This window comes from Thalassophryne amazonica, chromosome 16 (genome assembly GCF_902500255.1).
Source record: "Thalassophryne amazonica chromosome 16, fThaAma1.1, whole genome shotgun sequence".
Taxonomy (NCBI): domain Eukaryota; kingdom Metazoa; phylum Chordata; class Actinopteri; order Batrachoidiformes; family Batrachoididae; genus Thalassophryne; species Thalassophryne amazonica.
The window spans coordinates 2558711-2580369 of record NC_047118.1 but is presented as its reverse complement, the minus strand read 5'-3'; the positions used below and the strand labels follow the sequence as shown (position 1 = coordinate 2580369).

Below are 21659 nucleotides of genomic sequence, written 5' to 3'. Positions count from 1 at the left end.
CACGGACCCGATCATTGTTCGCGAGTCCAAATTATGAACAAACTAAAAGCTGTCTGGTGGTCACCATATATGGCAGCAACAGTGGACCGTTTGTTGAATGAGTGTGAGGTATGTGCACAGTACAATGTCCGGAAATCATTCACAGCCCCTTTAGCCCACATTCCGGTCCCTGATGGGCCATTCAGACATCTTATGATGGATTTCATAGACATGGGAGCTGAAAACCGAGTTAAACGAATGAGATATGTTTTGGTAGTGATATGCAGATTCAGCCGATGGATTGAGGCAGTAGCCTCTGCAAATCAAGACCATAAAACGGTAGCCAAATTCTTGTGCCGAGACGTCTTTCCAAGATTTGGCATTCCAGATACTATCTCATCTGACAACGGTAGGGCTTTTGTAGCCAAGGTTACACAAGAAACATTCAAACAATTGGGTATCAAACAGAAGTTTGGGTGTGTTTATCACCCCCAATCAAATGGGGCGGTGGAACGGGCTAATGGCATTTTAAAGAACAAACTAGCAAAAATCATAGCAGACAGCAATGGCAAACTAACCTGGCTGGATGCGTTGCCGCTTGCTTTATTGTCAATGCGCTCACAAACTAACCGACTAATCCATTTGACACCATTTGAAGCTCTTACAGGTCGGCCGATGCCTATTCCATACCTGAGAGGACCGTACGAAGGACCATCGCTGGAGCAGCTACAAGACGAATGGCATAATTATCTGAGACAGTTAACCCAAATACACAAAACTATCTTTTTGCAGGTCAAAGGTGCTACAGAAGACAGAGAAGCAGAGATTCCACTCGAAAATCAGAGCATCCAGCCTGGTGATCTGGTTTACGTCAAGGTGTTCAAAAAGAAGTGGGACAGGCCCCGCCGAGAAGGTCCTTTTAAAGTTATTCTTGCCTCACGTACAGCAGTCAAAGTAGACGGTAAGGACACTTGGTTTCATTTAAACCACTGCTGTAGGGTTGGTGGCCCAGCGCCCCTGCGGCCTCGGCAAGCTCGTCTTGGCAGAGCCGCCGGGCCAAGGGGGGAAGCAGGAGAAGCCAGAGACCCTACAGCAGCACAGAGGGACGGCCACGCCTCCCTGCAGCCAGAAGAAGCACCGAGGGAAGGCCACGCCTCCCTGCAGCCAGGCGAACACCGGCCAAGGCGCTCACAGAGACTGATTGAACAAAGACGACGCACAGCTTCAGAGAGTAGTGGATCCCTGCCAGATAGAGCAGCGACAGACTCAGATGCAGACTCAGAGACAACTGGAGACGTAGGCCAACAGACAGACAGAAATACAGACCGACAGATAGACAGGCCACAGGAGACATCAGACTCGGACAGCAACTCAGTAGATTTACCGACAGAAGAACCGCAGGAAGTACAACCCAGACAAAGCACAGATACACCACACATCCCTAGTGACAGCTCATCTAGTGACGGCTCACTTAGTAGCACATCTAGTAGCACATCTCAACAGTCATCAGAGCAATGATTAAGGAATTATTCAAGGGATTGACAATACTACTGGTGGTCAGTATGGGAGAAAATAGACATCCAAAACATACAACGGACTGTGCCGTGGCCATGGCCGCAATAGCAGCTAAACAAGGCATTCTAAACACAGGAAAAACATATAATTTGGTATACATTAAATCAAAAGCCTACAAGAACATAGGAATACAGGGAAAGCTGGGGGATTACATATTAGGCGAAGCCATTAGCATCAAATGTGAAGAGGAGGGAACACTCAACATAGAGGTAATTTGTGATAAAAGAGGATGCAGGGAAACCAAGCAAGACGTAACTGTTACAGTACATGAAGCCACAAAATGGGTAAAAATCAAACCAAGGAAAAAGAGGACAATTAGAAGCCTAGAAACAAGCAGTCACTTAGGGAGATGGGATCCCAGTACAGACCTAGCCCGCACACAAGGGTTGAAGACCAATTTATTTTACCAATGGTTGAAATTTTCGGCTAGGCAGATCAGTGAAAAGCCTTGCATAGCCTGTCACCGGAAAGGTGTGATACCTCAGGCTAAACCCCTACCTGATATCAACAACTGTTATAGGAGTCCCCAACATAACTCAAACCAAGCAGAATGCTATACACAATGTGTTATGAAAATGGCAGTAGGTGATGAAAAATATGCTGCCGACAGTAAACTTTGTCCAGTGCCCCTAAGTACAGAAGGAACTGTTCCACCTATGATTAAAATAGAGAAAGGGATGATACACCCATTCTGTATAGCTAAAGGCTTAGTAGCACAATACATAAGCGACTGGCAGGTAGGGACGACCCAGCCAAAACACCACATACAGTGTATGCAAAAGCAGCAAGAATACAAACCGGCCAAAACAGCATGGAACATTACCGTCTGTCACACCCTGCCAGCAGCAGGCATACAGTGTGAACAAATAGTACCGGCCACAGGGGGGTCTGTAATTGGACTGAATCTCACCCATGCTTCATGGGTATCTACTCCAAATTTAGCTAAGGGAACGGTACCCTTAGCTGACATCTTTTGGATATGCGGACAAAGAAGGAAACTCCTGTCATCGCTGTCCCCTAATTGGAAGGGCCTTTGTGCTCCTGTGATGCTCACAGGAGCTATAACAGTAATTGAAATGCCGAATTCAATACAACCCATGCCACAGAAACTTCGTAAGAAAAGAGGAATAATGACGTTTAAAACAGACTACAACATCACAGTAAGAAACGGGATACCAGAAGGGATACCCCGACAGTTAGAAGCCATAGACAGTAGCAGAGTTAAAGCAGATGAAGATGCGGATAAATGGGGATGGGCATTGGCTCTGTTCGGGGTTACTCCAAAAATCCGTTCTAGGTTCCAGGAGGTGCAGTGGATTAATTACTTGTGGTATAATCAACAAAGATATTTGAATTGGACATTGGCAGCTGTAGGAGCCTTAACCGAACAACTGCACGTCACCTCGCTAATGACAATGCAAAATAGATTAGCTATCGAGATGATGATGGCTGATGAACAAGGAGTTTGTATTATGATCAAAGCCACCGAATGTTGCACAGCTATTCCCATGCGTACAGGGGAAGACGGAAATTTGACAGAGCTCTTAATCACACTTGAAGAGATGCAACAGGAACTGTTAAGTAACTCCATAGGAGGGAGAAATTAAACTGACGATTCTGGATACATTGTAGGGAATGGAATGAATATTGGCCCACTGTTTTCACTGTTTGGGACTCTAAGGAGAGGGTGGATATCATGGAAAGACTGGTTATACCAGATAGGTGTAATCTTGGCACTAACAGGGGTGGCGGTCTTGCTGGTAATATGTTGTGGTATTCCCTTGATAAAATTTCTGGTCAATAAATTGCTTTCATCCACAGTAGGACAGCTCCCACTGTTAGCCATCCGAGCCCTAGAAGAAAGCACAAACGAAACAGACAGAGAACCAGAATATATGGAAATGGATGAAATACCAATTATCCTCCCCGACAGCCCCCAGCTCCCTAATATTGTGGCGTACACCCCAGATAGGGAGGACTGGGATGGACCGTGCTTGGTGATATTGTAGACGAGGAAGAAGACATGCACGCACATTTACATTCACACTCATGCACCCACAAAAATGAGGGATAGGATAGACAATATCTGATAGAATGACATGGAGCTGTAATAATGAACGTATATGTATATTACTAGGACACAGGAGTATGGCTGAGAGACCAGACTCCCCTGATCAGGGACCTATGCCTAATCTGCCTCTATCAAGTCTGATTGGACTCTCAGAACTGTTTGGAGAAGAGGATATACAGGAGGGATGGTCGAGACATGATTGGTCGCCACAGCCGCCATCCATCCAGCAGCTAAACCAGCTGGCAACAGAAGGATCTTCATCGTTCCAGCACCTAGCGATGACAGCTTCACAGAATCTGCCTGCAGCAAGAGTCGGCCCGAGGACTCCACCATCACCTGAAGGACCCTTTGGACTCAGGAACACACCCCTTCCGCAGATGCCATGGAGACAGTCACATGTGCCAGTGGCAACGATACCCTCCAGGGGAGGCAGCCAAGGTCGGCCATATGCAGCAACCGCCCGAGTGCATCCTAGACCCAATTCACTGCTAGGACCTGTCCCCAGCTTTCCACCCCCAAGGCAGGAGAGATATTCTGATCAGCCCAGTACCTCTGGAGGAGGATCAGCAGGGGTAGACCTTAGCCAAACTCACCCACCAGGACAGAGGGGAGCTTTGTACAGGCTGCTAAATGCCCAGAGTGTCCCACCCACTTGCCTGTGCGACATCAACAATACTCCCCTCACACACGAAATGCCTTCCCCCTTGTACTTCCTGTCCCCTGGACTGCACAACCTTAATCTGGTCATGGTCACCCCACAGGACATGGCAATCTTGGTTCGAGAGCTTCGTCTTCCACAAGAGTCTGTTCCAAAAACCTTGGAGCAGCTCCTGCCCCTCACAAATCACATTCCCCATGAGCTATTTGAGGAAATCATGCCACAACTAAGTCAGACAGCTGCATACCTGTTCAGGATACACCGTGACAATGCCAACATCTCTTGTGCTCAGGAGGGCCTCCATACTCAACTGTGTGGTCTTCAGTCTAGTATGGACATGCTAGCCTGCATGATGGAGCATATGGAAAGGGAACAGCTAGGACTGGCCACCACCACCCTGAATGTGGGCAAGAATTCTCTGGGGGCCCTGTACAACCTGGCCAAGCAGCACAAGGAGCTGGAAAGATCCATCAGAGAACTGCACGACTGTCTGAAAGCCAGAATTCCTGATCCTTCCCCCACTACCCCTGAAAGGCCAACCTCCCCATGTTCCCCAACTTCTCCCAAAACTTCAGATGCTGAGTAAATGCTGAGGAGCGCGGACTGACGTAATGGCACTGAACACGGACTATGATCTTGGTTCTTGAGTTTGAATTGCGGACTGGTTTCAGAAATCTGAGTGTAAATAAAACAAAGAAGGATATATGTTAGTAACGAAGGTTGGGTAAATGTCTGTCCTTACCATCATCTGCGTAACACAGATAAAGCTAAATGCATACACATAGATATCACATTGCAAAGTTATAAAAAGGGAACCCTTACACGGCGTGTTTGTAGATTTAGTAGTAAAGATGCACCATAGGGACCCCTTTTTTCTTAAATTATAGCATGCCTCAAGAGACATGCATTGCCTAAATTTGGTGTCTGGCCAAAAAGGGCATTAGAAAACAAGCTGAAAAAGAAGAAAAACAAAGTGGAGAATGTTGAGAAATGGCCTATAATGAAAGCCATTATACGATTGACTAAGGCAAATGACTTAAGGACGGACATGAAGGGAAACCATTTATTGTGTTTATCATTTAACTAGACATAGCTGCGCTAACCTTAGAATAGTTACTTGATTGGTTGACTAAATAGTGGTAACGTAGGGGTTATTTGATGCATTTAAATAATAAATGTGTGACGCTTTAACAAAATAATATGTAGAACCAAGTATAATGGGTTGGAGCCTCTGGTTGAGTGAGTCAATAGATGCCAGAAGATGATTGGTTGCACTGATGTCAATGTGAAGCCTTTACTTTGCCATGATTAAGAGGTTGATGTAACTTGTTTTATGTGGCCATTTTAAGTGCCTTGAATTACACCAAAACTCAATGTTTGAATGTCACCTTGTGTTGATATAATCCAGCTAATTGCTCACCTTGTGCCTTAGTATGTAGGTTCACCTGCACTGCAATATATTTACCGTGTGAAGTATCACTGATATTCATATCCGCACCAGAGTTATCAGTAAGTCGAGTGCTGTGTTTTTCTTTTTTATTGCAATGCACAAATGAGGATGTCTTGTCAGTAAACAACCCAAGAGTATAGTTGATGTAATGGGACTCTTTCGAGTCCCAGAGGAGGGACTGTAGAAGAATTTTTAGGTCCATATTTGAACTGTGATGAACTATCAAGTGTCCTGATCCGAACTGTATGTCCTCTGGTTGAACTAGCAGGTGTTCAACCCCAAAAAAAGGGCTCTATTAGTCATTCAGTCTGTCAGGGGCTTTCCAAGGCCTCTTAGGTGCTTTCCCGCAGGCCGCGTGCAGGGGCCTCAGGCCAGCTGCACGTGTGGCTGAGGCCACGTGCGGAGGGGGCCTCAGGCCAGCTGCACCTGTGGCTGAAGGTCTTTTAAAAAAATCAGTTGTAAATCCTTCATGTTTTAATGGGAGCGTTTGTCACATTGAAATAATGGCCTAACACCTGCTTAGGGTTCACTAGAGGACGCTTCCAATAGAAAACCATGTCTTGGGAATGAAATAAATAAAAAAGTCGAAGGAGGAGCGATGCCCGCGGGTCTCCAATAAATAGACGAGCGCGGTTGTCATATTCAGTCTCTCTAGAGGACTCAGTTTGTCTAAGCTTTGTGTCGAAGGCTTAAATAAACTTAAAAACTCTGTGCATTTTATCTTGCTTAAGGCTGAATTATTCTAAAGTGTTGTGTCATTTTCTAGCATATCACTTGCAATTAGTTTGTGTTATCTAAAAGACGACATCCTGAGAAGACTAAAGACGAGCCGCAACAGTATTTTCCTGGACAGTGTGGAAAAAGATGAAATAAGAAATATTGTAAAAAACTGTGTAAGCAAAAGATCAACTGACCATGAAGATTTAGACATGATGACTGTAAAAAGTATAATACAAACTGTTACTGAACCACTTACTTAGATTTGTAATCTGTCTCTGTCAACAGGGATTTTTCCAGACGAAATGAAAATTGCCAAGGTAGTCCCATTATATAAAAATGGAGACAAACATAATTTTTCTAATTACAGGCCAGTATCAATTGCTTCCACAGTTTTCTAAAATTATGGAAAATGTTTTTGTGACAAGGTTGGATAAATTCATTGAGAAACATCATATTTTAAATAATGCTCAGTGTGGATTCAGAACAAAACATTCGACAGCTATGGCAATTATGGAATTAATAGAGAAAATATCAACAACAATAGAAAATAAGGATTATTTTGTAAGTATTTTTATCGACCTGAAAAAGGCTTTTGATGTTATTGACCACTCAAGACTGCTTTACAAGTTACAACAATATGGAATAAGAGGTATTGCACATCAGTGGGTAAAAAGCTACTTAGAAAATAGAAAACAGTTTGTTCAGATAAATAATACCAAATCAGAATTGTGTAACATTATTTATGGAGTACCACAAGGATCGGTACTTGGACCCAAACTGTTTATTTTGTATATTAATGATTTTGTGAATGTATCTAATGTGCTTGGCAGCATTTTATTTGCTGATGATACAACGCTGTTTTACTCTGGATCAGATATACAGGAAGTAGCACAAGTGATAAATACAGAGTTGAAAAAAGTTAAATATTGGTTTGATATAAACAGATTGTCACTAAATATTAATAAGACAAATTTTATATTGTTTAATGACAGAGTGAAAAAAAAAAAGTGTCATTACAAATAGATGGAATGGACATACAAAGGGTAAAAGAAACGAAATTTTTAGGAGTTATGATTGATGAAGATCTTACATGGAAGTCACACATAAATGACTTAAAAGGGAAAATAGCGAAAGCCATTGCTGTTTTGCATAAAGTAAAATATTCATTAAATAGTTATGGTCTATTAACATTGTACAATTCAATGATTGTTCCATATTTAACTTATTGTGCAGAAATCTGGGGATCAACATATATAACTTATACACAACCTTTATTTATTTTGCAGAAAAGAGCTTTAAAAGTGATTAGCAACAGTGGTTTTAGAGATCCATCTAATCCATTATTCATTAAGTATAGGGTACTTAAATTTCATGATTTAGTCGATTTTAAAATATTACAAACAATGCACCAAGCTAATAAAAATACTTTACCAACAAACATTCAAAATATGTTTGAAAAAAGAGTAAGTAGTTATAAATTCAAAGGAATAGAAGTCTTTAAAAAACCAAGATACAGAACCAAAGTAAAGGAACAGAGTATTGCAGTAAATGGTGTAAAATTATGGAACAATCCCAACAAAGAAATCAAAGAATTAAGGTTGCTTAAGTTATTTAAAAAACGTATTAAACTAGATGTATTAAGTAAGTATGAAACTATGAAATAAGTCAGTGGGCTGTGAGAAAGCCAAAAAATGTAATCTGTTAATAATGTTTAAAAATGTTTTAAGTTTAAAATGTAACCTTTCAGAGATGTAATCTACTAAATAATGTCATAATTATGAAATAAGTCAGTGGTATGTGACAAGTCAAAGAAATGCAATCTGTTAAATAATGTCGAATAATGACGCTGGATATTGAAAGATTGTATTGTAAAAAGGGGCAGAAAACATAAGACTTGTTCTTCTCTCTGCTCCTTTTCATTCAGGTGATTTGTGATGCTTTATTTCTGCTTTTCTGTTTTTTTTTTTCTTTTAAATGAATGAAATAAATATTAAAGAAAGAAAGAAAGAACGCCAGCTGTTGTGGACTGACTGTGTCTGTCCTTTCTGTGCATTTTATTCCACATATCTGAAATAATAAGGCTCGCTGTGTGGTCAGTTGTAGTAACAGACCATCTAAGAAATGTGTGCTGCAGTATTTCTGTCAATGTGCAATGCGTACGTGAACACTGTTGGCAGCTTGATGATGTTAGCTCCAGTTACTGAAGCAATTCAAGTATTAAAGTAAACCTGTGGGTGATGTCACAAAGAGTTTGTCCAACAGCTATACAGTCTATGTGTACAGAGGCCAAGCTTTCAGCTCATTAAGATCTTGAGGACAGGCGGTCGTGCTGCACATCACTGCATCCACCACACTGCAGAATCACCATGGGTCCTGGATGGTAACCATGCAGGCAGATAAATTGGTCCATCACCACCTCTCGAAACTAACCATCCACCTTCCACAGCTAGGTGAAAGGTGGGCGTCTCCTCATCCTTCCTCTGCCACCTGTGTACTGTATCATTTCCAGCACCACCACATGGCCAAAATGACATACAGTACGACCACGTCCGCGGCGTGCAGTATACCATTTCCATTTATGAAAAGTTACCTGACAGTTTTCTCCGGTTTTAATGGTTGCTGTGGTGTCGGGCGTCTGTCCTGCTAATTCTTCCCACATAGGCGTCATCACGTTACCTGGAGAGAGGCTGCAACCAAAGGATGACAGGGTTATTACTCAACCCGCGGTTATTATTACAACAGCTAAGGGGCCATTCTGATCCAAATGTAAACAAAGGTGTCACTGGAGCTCATATATAGTCACATTTGTAAGCATAGCAGCAAAAAATGTCAATTTTACGAGGGATTGACAACATAACAAAATGCAGATTTTCAATCATGAAGGCAAACTTGCATCATTCATTCATTTTGTATTCAGTTGTTGTTGTCGTAAGTCCCTTTAGGACCCGAGGCCAATTGGACGGGTGCCTGTCTGTGGTTTCCATGGTGCTAAGCAAACAAGAGTCAATGCCTGTGTGTCCCAATTCAGGGTTTGTACCCTTCTAAAGGTCGTGTCCCACAAAGCTCTTCATGCTTCAGGCTGTCAGACACAGCGGAGGCTGGAACAAAATGTTCCGAAATAACACGGTCTAGCCTACGCAGTATTTTGCTGTGACGTCATTATCTTTCCCCGCCCCTGCCCCCTGTTGCAATAAGGCAGCATAGTGGGTAGTTGAGTAATAATTTTTCAGTACTCATTTATACTTTATTTATAAATGTGACTAATTTACAGTTATACAGATGGGGCCTAAATGTCTCTTTTTTAAATTTACCAACCATTTTGTCTCCAGGGGGTAAAAACCCATTTCAGGAGAAAGAAGGTTGCACACGTTAGCCGCTTTCCAAGCAGATTTTGAAATGGCACAGCCTAGTCATGCCACTAATGATGGAAGTGCTCGATGATTGCAAGCGTGCAGCCCCTGAAATGGGACACCGCGTTTGACTCCCCTGGATGCCAGCCCATTACAGGTTCATCCCAGCTGAGGTCGGTGCCCATTTTACAGCTGGGTGGACTGAGATGATGCAGATTAAGTGTCTTGTCCAAAGTCATAGACAGACAGCTTGAGTGGGATTCAAACCCAGGTCAACATATTGGCAGACCAACGATCCTGCCTGACTCACCAGTTGATTCTCACATGATGGCGACTCTCATCCACAGCCAGCGCTTTTGTCATGCCAATTATTGCCGCCTAGTGGGGATAACAGCACATTACATTATTATTTTCCACCAGCTGAGAGGACAACCGGGGTGATATGCAGACTTAGTAAGGTTAGACCTTACATGTGTGAAGCGCCTTGAGGCAGCTCTGTTGTGATTTGGCACTATATAAATGAAAATAAATTGAAAAAGTGAAAACTGGACAGACTGGATTAACTCACTTTGGTTGCGACGTACGCGACGGCCTCTTTCTGACCGAAGGTGCCCACCAGACTGGAGACGTTGATGATGTTTCCTCGCCGCTCTCGTAGGTGTGGCAGTGCGTACTGCAGAGACGGGGTGAGTTAGTGAGGTCAGCGTGCATGGGGTGGGGGGTGGGGGTGGGTCAATGTGCACGGGGTGGGGGTTATTGTCAAATTCTTTCAGGGGGTCAGACATTACCTTTGAGGCCAAGAAGTAGCTGATGAGGTTCAGATTCAGCAGATCTCTGAAGTCCTCTGCACTGATTTCATCAATACAGGTGTGAGGTGGGTCTGTGGTGGAACACACACACCATCATCATCATCATCATCATGCATGCTAACATCATGATGCAGTTTGCAGGGAAAAAGGATTTGTGAGACTCACGCCACCCCGCATTGTTGACCAGGCAGTCTATGTGTCCATGAAGGTCCACCGTGGCTTTAATCAAGCTCTGAGGAGACACAGTCACACCTCAGTTTGTCTCCAGGTGGGTCAGCGTGCTGCCATGCAAGGTGCTCAACTGCATGCTATCAGCAACTTGTATAATAAGGACCTTGCTAAAGGGCACATTTTCAGCATACTGAAGGTCGGCATTCCATGTTACATGTCTGTAACGTCCCCAAATTCCACGATTGTACATGCAGAAAATGCTAAAAGTAAAATTTAGACCTGGTTATTACCATGGATACAGGAGAAGTCAGCCTCATGTGAACTGGGCTACCCCCACCCCGAGTGGCGTTCTCCTGAGGGCTGAGTTTTCTTGTTAAATTGCCTCCACTGTGGTGCCCTTGAGGAAGGTTCTTCATGTGAAATTTCCTCGACATGGACCTTATAAAACCAACTTGGACAAACTGATTTTTGCACTTCCAAAACTATAGTAGAGAAGCCTGAATCTTCAACTGGACTGGGTTGCTTGATGCAAGGACATTTCACTTCAAATGGCAGAAGCTTCCTCAGCTAAAATTCTTGCTCTGAAAGTCTGACTTCTGTCTGACTCTTGTAGAGACGAATAAACAGAAGCCAACAAAAGCTGCAGTTTTAAACCTAACCAGACCCCTCCTACTGACAGGCAGACTGCTATAGGCTAGTGACTAAACAATAGCTCTAATTAGCAACTATTGTGCTCTAGTTAGCACCCTGCTAATGACAGGGCAGCTGTCCCTCCTAATGATGGGATGGTTGCCTTTCCTGATGGCTCCCTTGATGACTCTGCTGATGATGTGAATGACTCATTACCATGAACAAAAGACTGAAACTCCTTTGACCTGAGTACCCCATTGTAAACAGGGGATAAAGCATGTCTCAGACCCCTCCCCGGTTAAGGCTGGGTTTCAAATGTTTCACAAAGAATGCCTCCTTGACCCCTCTCTCAAACCATTTCTTCTCTCTGGCTAATATTTTAACTTTCCTTGTCCTCAAACGTGTGGTTAGTGTCTTTAAGGTGGAGATGAACTGCAGACTGAGGTCCACTGGCGACCTCTCTGCGGTATTGGTATAGCCTTTTGTGTAAAGGTTGTTTAGTCTCACCTATGTAGTGTTCGTTACAGTTTCCCTGACATCTGATAGAATACACTACCAAAAACTGGCTGCCATTCCTGGAAGGGCTGTGTGCTGTTGAGGTGTCAGAACAAGGATTTAAACCTGGTGTCTCATCTGCTAAGCAACTGCAGGAATTACTTGACATTGCATGATTTAGGATTAGGATAAAGGTTTTTAGGGATTCATTTTTCTGACATGTATTAAAACTGATGATTCAAATACTTCTGTTTCTGCAGCAATGCTTCCAAAGGTTTCCATAGCAGACTTCCAGATGTCTTGCACAGTAGCAGAATTCCGATGCAGTAACTCCAAAACAATAAATTCTATCATCTCATACATCTTCATATTACAGAGGCACATAATGACGGCAAGCTGCTGAACGCTGACTCAGCAAATTAATCCAGCAGGCAACTTTGTTTATCTTTAGTAATGTACCATTGATATCCAGCCACCTGCTGGATGGATGATAGATATTAGGAGCAGGTGTGGTTGATCTTACATGCACAACCGTGGTCGGATGTTTGCATATACTCAGCATGGGCATGAAGATCACGGTACTTTTGAGCTTTTAATGATGTCTTTGAACTGTTCTTTTGATTGATGATTGTCTAGCAAACATCATAAATGACTGTTTAAAAAACAAAACAAAAACAAAACAAGAATTGGGTGCATAAGGTTGAATTTATTTAGGATTTTCTTTAATCCATACAGGGTCAAAATTATACATACAGGTTCAAATATATGAATACACCCCCACTATTATTTGGTTGAATGTCCTTTAGCAAGCTGCACCTCAACCAGATGCTTTTGTTCGCCATCAACAAGCTTTTGGTGTCATTCTGTCTGGATATTTAACAACTCTTCTTGGCAGATTTGGTAGAGTTTATTTAAACGGGTTGATTAAGGACATTGATCAAAGGCACCTTAGTGCTTTCCATGTCTGGTTGGGGAACTGAACCTGTGAACGTCTACTTACAACCCAGTTTCTCCCATCTTTAAGACACCATATTCATAAATAACCACATTTATTCATTTTAGGATGATAAATATTATTTTAATATTTTGTTTTTATTTTTTTATTTCTGCAGTAATAATTAATTTATAATTCATAATTCATTTATTGTGTAAAGTATAAACATGTATAAAAATACAATAAAAGCACACATCAGTAGTCCTTTAAAAAATATCACAGTAAAACCTGTGCCAACCCAACATGCTGATCTACCCCGGACCCGCCGCGGCAAACCCAAATGCAAACAAGGGTTTCAGGTTGCCCCAGGTGACTGAGGTCACCACAGTGGATCCGGCAGAGATCCGTATGAGGATTTGCCACAGGTTTTGCACCGGCTGTCATTCCTGATGCAACACACACACAGAGTCTCTAGGGCCAAGGACTGTACCTGTACATGGAACCCTTTCATTTATTCAAAGTATTTAATTAACTCTCTTCACTGTTACTCTGATCCTATTTATATGTTTCATTTAATTGACTATTTAAGTTTTTGTAACATATCTAGTTATAATAAATTATTATTATTCAGAATTATACACAAAATTTGAGCTTTTATGTGTATTTGTATTGTTAACTTATTTTAAATATTGTTATAATTGTTCATTTATCTTGAATTTTTTTTGTTTGCATGCTTTTAGTTTTTGTTTTATGTATGAACCACAATGGAAACACGTTTCATTTGTGTTTGTATGTGCATTGTACTAAAATTCAATTCAATTCAATGTGTCATAGTGTTGTTATAGTTTTTGAAATCCACTAGGTGCCGCTGTCGTGTTAACAAAAGTTCTCAAAAGTCCAGATTCATCTGACAGTTTAGTCAGATGAATATGAAAATAAATAAAATCACACAATTAACAGCAAATACACACACACACACATATACATATGTGTGTGTGTGTGTGTGTTGTGTTTTTTCATTTATCTTTGATGTCTTTTTAGTAGAATGCAATGGGCCCCAAACCTGGGGTCTAAAGTTGCATCCTAGGTTCTATAGTTATCTTAACCAGATCTGGCATTGTATCCGAGGGCTCTCTTCAAGATGGTGATCGTTCCCTTAATCGCAGACAACTGCACCTCATGTGCACTTGGGTGACCGGGGATTGCCTCAAGGTATTTCTTCAGGTTCTTCTTCATCAGGCCTGTTGCTCCCACCACAACTGGAATGATATCAATGTCTTTCAATGACCATGTTGTTCTTAGGTCATTTTTCAGGTCTTGGTATTTTGAGATCTTTCCCCTTTCAGCTCGATTCAGGCCGTAGTCATTGGGGACTGTCACATCAATGATTTTGGCTGTTTTCTCTTGCTTGTTCCAGATGACAATATCAGGTTTGATTGCACCTCCTTCTATGTGTCTTCCTGCTGGGATCTCTTTGTCGTAGAAGATCGTTATTTTTCCATTGGATGATACTGGTGTTGGCTCGTGCTCCCAGACATGTTCTTTGACTTCCAACTCCAGTTCCTTGCAGATCTTCCAGTGGAGATATTGACAGATCTTGTTGTGTCTGGATGTATAATGCCCATCTGCCATGAGGATCTGCCATGCTGATGTTAAATGGTTTACACTCTCAACAGCTGTATGACAGAATCGGCATTTATCATTTTGTGAGATCCCTGCCATTTTTTTGAAGCCATTAGTTAGAAGTCCCTGATCTTGTGCTCCAATCAGAATTCTTTCTCCATCAAAACCAAGTTTTCCATTTTTTAGCCACTGCATTGATCCAACTTTGTCGATGTATTCCTTTTCGAGTTCTTCTTGGAAACGTCCGGCTCTTTTGTGTTGTTTCCATCTTTCCACTCGATGTTTTCCTTCTTTTTTGCAGTATTGTTCTCTGGTCTGTCTTGCAAGTTTTGTTGCAGGCGTGAGACTGTTGCTTTTTCTCTCTTGTAGAAGTTCCCCGCCAAAGTTTTTTGCCAGTTTAGTGATTGAGGTCCGTTCACTTATGGCCTCGTGGTGTTGTGTGACCGTTTTTATGATTTCTTCTTCAGAGCTCTTTAAGTACTGTCCAATACTTATTATAGATGCTCTGTAGGCCTGGTTGATTTCAGTGAGACCCATACCGCCTTCTCTGCGAGGGAGATATATTCTGTCCATGCACTGATTTCTGTATGTGATTTTGTGGAGGGTGAGCATTTTTCTGGTTTTTGTGTCCAATTTGTTAAGTTCGCATTGTGGCCAGTTCACTATGCCAAACCCATAGGTCACCACTGGTATTGCAAACTGGTTTATGGCTGTGATTTTATTTTTTGGTGTCAGCTGTGTTTTGCAGATCTTTTTTAAGCGGTTTAGGTATTCTTTTGTTGTTTTTGTTCTCATTTTCTTGTGTTCAATTGAATTACTTTGTTCAATTCCCAAGTATTTGTATGTGGAGTCTGCAGCCAGGTCTGCAATGTAGCTCCCTTCATCCAATTGTATGTTTTCGGTTTTTGTCTTTTTTCCTTTTGTCATTGTGCATTTTGAGCATTTATCCAGTCCAAATTCCATGCCAATGTCTTTTGAGAACTTATGGGCAGTTTCCACGAGTTGAGTGAGTCCGTTTTTTGTGTTGGCATAGATTTTCAAATCATCCATGAACAACAGATGGTTCACAAGTTTTTGGTTTTCCTTTCCTTTGTCTTTACTTAAGTCATATCCAATGTCTTGCTGCTTCAGGATCTTGCTGAGCGGGTCCATGATTAAGCAGAATAAGAGAGGTGAAAGGCTGTCTCCTTGAAGTATCCCTCTCTGAACTCGTACGTCTGGGATTGTTATTTGTCCCTCTTTGTGATTGAGGGTGATGGTGGTGTTCCACTTGTTCATTTGTGCTTTCAGGAAGGTTCTTATTTCCTCATTGATGTTGTAGAGTTCTAAGCACCTCAAGATCCAGGAGTGTGGTACACTGTCAAATGCCTTTTTGTAGTCAATCCAAGCCATGCTGAGGTTCCTCTGCCTTGTTTTGCAGTCCTCCAGGATAGCTTTGTCTGTCAGTAACTGGTCTTTAGCTCCTAATCTTCTTTTGGAACATCCTTTCTGTTCATTTTCCAGGTAGCCACCATTGTCAAGATGTTCATAAATGGCATCAGCTATGATTCCTGTCAGCCATTTGTATGTTGTTGTTAGGCAGCAGATGGGTCTGTACTTGTTGGGAAGCTGTGTTTCCTTGGTTTTTGGAATTAGGCTTGTGTTCCCTGTCGTTATCCAGTCTGGTGTGTCCTCTTCTCCGTTCAATATTTTTGTGAAAGCCACAGCATAATGTTGGTGTAATGCTGTCAGTCTTTTCAGCCAAAAATTTGGGATTTTGTCGATGCCAGGTGCCTTGAAGTTACTGTATTCACTCATTTTCTTTCTGATCTCTTCTTCATTGATTACAATTGCTGGCATTTGTTGTTTGTCTTTGTTTTTCTGTTGTATTTTTTCAATCCACTCAGCCTCTTGGTGTTGTTTTGGGTCTTCAAAGAGTGGTCTCCAAAATTTTTCAATTTCCTTTCTATCAGGTGGTTGTTGTACTTCTATTGTGTCATTTGCCAGCTTTCTGTACACTAGTCTGGGGTTTGTTGCAAATAGTTTGTTTATCTGTTTTGCTTGTATTTTCTTGTCTTTATTCCTAATTTGTGCTGCGAAAGCTTTTACTAAGGCTTGATGTTCAGCCTTCCACCTAGCAGTTTGTCTTCAACATTGTATTTTCTTTTAATGCGATTTTTTTTTTTTTTTAGAAGATTCTTTTTGTGGTTCTTGTTTCCCAAAAATGTGGCCATTTGGGAGATCTCTGCTCTTAGGCAGCTGATTTTTTGTTGTAATTTCTTTTTCCATCGTGGCATGATATTCTTTTTCTTATTTGTGGTTCTGTTTCTCTCCAAATCTTGTGGGGCTAATTTACTTTGTATGTACCATGCCGCTCCATAATTTACAGAGTTTAACTCTGTCAATGTGGCTCCTCTTGGGACCAGTTTGGTCAGTCCTATGTTAACTTTTTGAAGGATATTTTTGAATTTTTTATTCTCTTTTAGTTTAGTCAGCTTTGGGCGCTCTTTCATGTCCATTTTTCTTGTTTCTTCAATCTTATTTGCCAATTCCTCTTCTAGTTCCTGCTGTTCTGGGTCTGTGTGCACCTGTGAATTATTTGTAGATGAGCTGGTGAGTTGTTCGTTTTTTCAGGGGGCAGTGAGTTGTTCATTTTTTCGGGAGGCAGTAAATGGTTCGTTTTTTCGTGAGGCAGTGAGTGGTTCGGTTTTTCGCGAGGCAGTGAGTGGTTCGGTTTTTCGGGAGGCAGTGAGTTGTTTTTTCGGGAGGCATTGAGTTGTTTGTTTTTTTCGGGAGGCATTGAGTTGTTTGTTTTTTCGGGAGGCATTGAGTTGTTTGTTTTTTCGGGAGGCATTGAGTGGTTCGGTTTTTCGGGAGGCATTGAGTGGTTCGGTTTTTTCGGGAGGCATTGAGTTGTTTGTTTTTTCGGGAGGCATTGAGTTGTTTGTTTTTTCGGGAGGCATTGAGTTGTTTGTTTTTTCGGGAGGCATTGAGTTGTTTGTTTTTTCGGGAGGCATTGAGTTGTTTGTTTTTTCGGGAGGCATTGAGTTGTTTGTTTTTTCGGGAGGCATTGAGTTGTTTTTTCGGGAGGCATTGAGTTGTTTGTTTTTTCGGGAGGCATTGAGTTGTTTGTTTTTTCGGGAGGCATTGAGTTGTTTGTTTTTTCGGGAGGCATTGAGTTGTTTGTTTTTTCGGGAGGCATTGAGTTGTTTGTTTTTTCGGGAGGCATTGAGTTGTTCGTTTTTTCGGGAGGCATTGAGTTGTTTGTTTTTTCGGGAGGCATTGAGTTGTTTGTTTTTTCGGGAGGCATTGAGTGGTTCGGTTTTTCGGGAGGCATTGAGTTGTTTGTTTTTTCGGGAGGCATTGAGTTGTTTGTTTTTTCGGGAGGCATTGAGTTGTTTGTTTTTTCGGGAGGCATTGAGTTGTTTGTTTTTTCGGGAGGCATTGACTTTTTCATTTTTTCGGGAGGCAATAAATGGTTGTTTTTCGGTAGGCAGTGAATGGTTCAGTTTTTCGGTAGGCAGTGAATGGTTCGGTTTTTCGGGAGGCAGTGGATGGTTTGTTTTTTCGGGGATAAACTTTTTTTGAGGGCAATCATTTTTTGGTGGTGTAATGGGTTGCGTCAGAGGGCAGATGCCTTCTCTTATCATTTTCTCAACCTCCTGTTGCATTGTTTTTATTTCATTATCTGAGAAATGTTTTTGTTTGATAAAGTTTGATTTTTGGGTTGTGAGATTCTTACAAGTGATGTCTTTCTTACTTGGGCAGTGGTGGTGGAATATTTTTTGCCATTCTTTGGATGTCTTTGTCTGATTTTTGGGGTATTTTATTTTGGCATATTCTTTTGCCCACAACAGTATCCATTCTTCCTCCCTCTTCCACTGACTCCTTTTAAACTGTAGTTGCTTCCCTTTATCCAGCAACTGATAGTCTTTTATCGCTTCCTTTTGGGCTTCTTCCTTTATTTTTTTTATTTCCTCAGTCGTCAGATATTTTGCGATCTGTGAGGCAATCGATTCCAGTTTTGCGGTAGTTGTGGCTTCTTTCTTTTGTGTAGGTAAATCCGCTTCTTTTATGCGTTCCTCAAATACTGCTTTTTTCTTTCTGCCCCACTTTTCATGCCTTGAGTAAGTGAAGCAGTGAAAGATCTTTTTTTTCTCTTCAATGGTCCAATTAACTGTGGTGTAGTTTCGCTTGTTTCTTTTGGCCCATTGATGCTGTTGTTGCTGGAGTCCAGGATCAGAACTATGCTGATCTGGTGGATTATCCAGCTGAGTGTTCTTCTGTTTAGTTCCAGAACTGTCTGAACTCCTGCCACTGGTATCTGGTTGTAAATGACTGTTTGGACCTGAGTTGCTGGCTGGTTGTGGTCCTCCATCGTCCTCTCCATCAGCTTCTGCTGTCAGTGTTCTGTGTACAGATGAGCTGCTGGCTACAGGCTCAGCCTCTGTGCTCTCATCACTTGGGCTTTGATGAAGCTGTGATGACTCTGATTTTTCATCATCATTTTCACTCTTCACAGGGACGGCAGTGAAACCAAACTTGGTGAGATCTGCCTCCTCCAGCTGCTGAAGCTGCTCTCCCTGCTGACTTATCCACAGCTTCTCTTCTTCTTTAATGTCCTCCTGGTCAACACTCAGATTCCATTCCTGGTGTTCAGGGAGAGTTTCTTCTTTAATCACCAACAACGGCTGCATGTTGATGGTCTCCTCCAGCTGCTGCTCCTGCTGACTGATGCAGAGATTCTCTTGTTCCTCTTTAATGTCCTCCTGGTCAACACTCAGATTCCCCTCCTGCTGTTCAGGGAGAATTTCTTCTTTAATCAGCAACAACTGCTGCAAGTCTGCTGTGGATCAGCGAACTTCAGGCTTGAAAACAGCATCCAGCACGTTGACTAGTTTCTTCTCTTCTTTAAATCCACTCGTTTCTTCTTGCTGCTCTGCGATCTGTTTGTTTCTACCAACTCAAATATCTCGGCTTCATTAGCAGCAGTTAGCAGCTGTTTCAACAACCTTCTCAGCTCTTCCACCTTTTCGCGCTAACTTCGCCTTTTCTTCTACTTCCGGTTTACTGTCGACCTTTGTGCTTCTGGAGCTCTTCAAAAAACATATTCGAGGATCAGAGAGTGAAGTTTGATCTGTTCACACACGAGTTTCCAGCGTCTCCAGCTAACTAGCTTTAGCCTGTGTGTGTGTGTGCGTGTGCGTGTGCGTGTGCGTGTGTGTGTGTGTGACAACAGCGCATTCTGCAGTTTTACAGCGTGTGCATTAAAAAACCGTGAAGTCATCACTTCTCTAAGCGGTCCTTCACCTTGATGTCGTTCTCTTTGGACAAATCAAATGTCAGGAATTTGCACGAGCCCGGTCCTGATTGGTTGAGCTCCGCTTCAAGCGCTTCACCAGCTGCAGCTGTAAAACGTCATAATTAACTTTAATGAGTGCGTTAAATACGTTGTGACGTGGTGATGCGAGTTAGCTGTTAAACTGGAAGAAAAAAAATATATATATACGAACCTCCTCTTGCACAAAACACCACTTTTGCACCATTTTGCACTAAAGCAAAATAGAAAAAAAGAAGCAAAAAACTTTAGTGTGTAACATCATGAGGAAACATGAAATTAAAACGCCACCTTACCAAATACTTTGACAATCCCTTTTCCGATCCCTTTGGATCCTCCGGTGACAATAACAACTTTATCCTGGTAGCGGGGAGACATGCTCACCTCTAACAGATCACAGTGTTCTGACTTTATTTACTTCCTCTGAAATCACGAGGTTTGCTGTGCTGCCTTCCTGTGTTGTGCGGAAAAAACTGTGAAGTGAGCTGAACTCGAAAGTATTAAAAAAAAGTTTTGTGAAACTGCTTTTTTCTCTTTATCCTTTTCCTCATACCGTAAACTGATTAAATTGTATAAAAGTATAATGTAATATGATAAAATCACAGTGTCCGTATTTGATGCAGAGAAAAACATGATAGTGAACTAGTACGTATCTGGATTTATTTACATTTCAATTCATTTTCATTTATATAGCGCCAAATCACAACAGAGTTGCCTCAAAGCGCTTCACACAGGTAAGGTCTAACCTTATTAACCCCCAGAGCAACAGTGGTAAGGAAAAACTTCCTCTGAGGAAGAAAGCTCAAGCAGACCAGACTCAAAGGGGTGACCCTCTGCTTGGGCCATGATACAGACAGAAATTACAGAACAATTCACAGAACAATTCACGGACAAATATACAAGAAATGCTATTGGCGCACAGGACAGGAGGATCGCCAACATGAATACAACTCCCATCTCTGGATGGAGCTGCACCTTAAATAGAGAGAAAAAACAGAATCAGGCATCAGAAAGACAAAAAAAAAAACCCAAAATAAAAAAATAAAAAAAAACAACAACAACAACAACAAAAAACTGTATAATCAAGAAAAACAGAGAAATACTAAGGTGATTGCCGGCCACTAGCCCTAAACTTCACTAAAAGACCCAGAATTTAGGTAAAGTTGAGGCCGCAGCCCACTCCAATTACTAATAAATGAATTAAAAGAGTAAAAAGCGTAAAACAAAACTGTACCAGTATGCTAGCCATATGAAAGGGAAAATAAGTGCATCTTAAGTCTGGACTTGAAAGTTTCCACAGAATCTGACTGTTTTATTGATGCAGGGAGATCATTCCACAGAACAGGGGCACGATAAGACAAAGCTCTGTGACCCACAGACTTCTTATTCCTCCCCAATCGGACCGGGAGTGACATGTTTAGCCGCATGTTCTCCTTGAATTGCTGGCTGTCTGAGTGGTGTCCAAAAAATGAGGTGGGCTTCATAGATAACTGGCAAAGCTTCTGGGGAAAACCTGGTCTTGTTAGGAGAGACGGTGCCTGCTCCCAGACCACCAATAACCAGCAAAAATCTATTTAAGCATAAAAATTCAAAAAGAAAAAATAATATAGCACCTTCAACTGCACCACAGACTAAAACAGTTAAATGTGGTCTATTAAACATTAGGTCTCTCTCTTCTAAGTCCCTGTTAGTAAATTATATAATAATTGATCAACATATTGATTTATTCTGCCTAACAGAAACCTGGTTACAGCAGGATGAATATGTTAGTTTAAATGAGTCAACACCCCCGAGTCACACTAACTGTCAGAACACTCGTAGCACGGGCCGAGGCGGAGGATTAGCAGCAATCTTCCATTCTAGCTTATTAATTAATC

At 41.8% G+C, this 21659-nt stretch overlaps 1 protein-coding gene across 1 annotated transcript in view; it reads right to left on the bottom strand.

Moving 5' to 3' along the window:
* The window catches only part of hsd17b14 (hydroxysteroid (17-beta) dehydrogenase 14), a 30856-nt gene extending 10649 nt beyond the window's left edge, over positions 1–20207 (bottom strand). The window contains exons 1-8 of the mRNA XM_034190062.1: positions 20079–20207; positions 19958–19996; positions 19755–19852; positions 10778–10844; positions 10592–10683; positions 10372–10476; positions 10114–10181; positions 9044–9140 (exon numbers count right to left, since the gene is read on the bottom strand). Coding sequence (XP_034045953.1) covers positions 9044–9140; positions 10114–10181; positions 10372–10476; positions 10592–10683; positions 10778–10844; positions 19755–19852; positions 19958–19996; positions 20079–20160 — 648 coding nt within the window. The 5' untranslated portion in view covers positions 20161–20207. The remainder of the gene's footprint in view (positions 1–9043; positions 9141–10113; positions 10182–10371; positions 10477–10591; positions 10684–10777; positions 10845–19754; positions 19853–19957; positions 19997–20078) is intronic.
* Positions 20208–21659: the final 1452 nt, after the last annotated feature.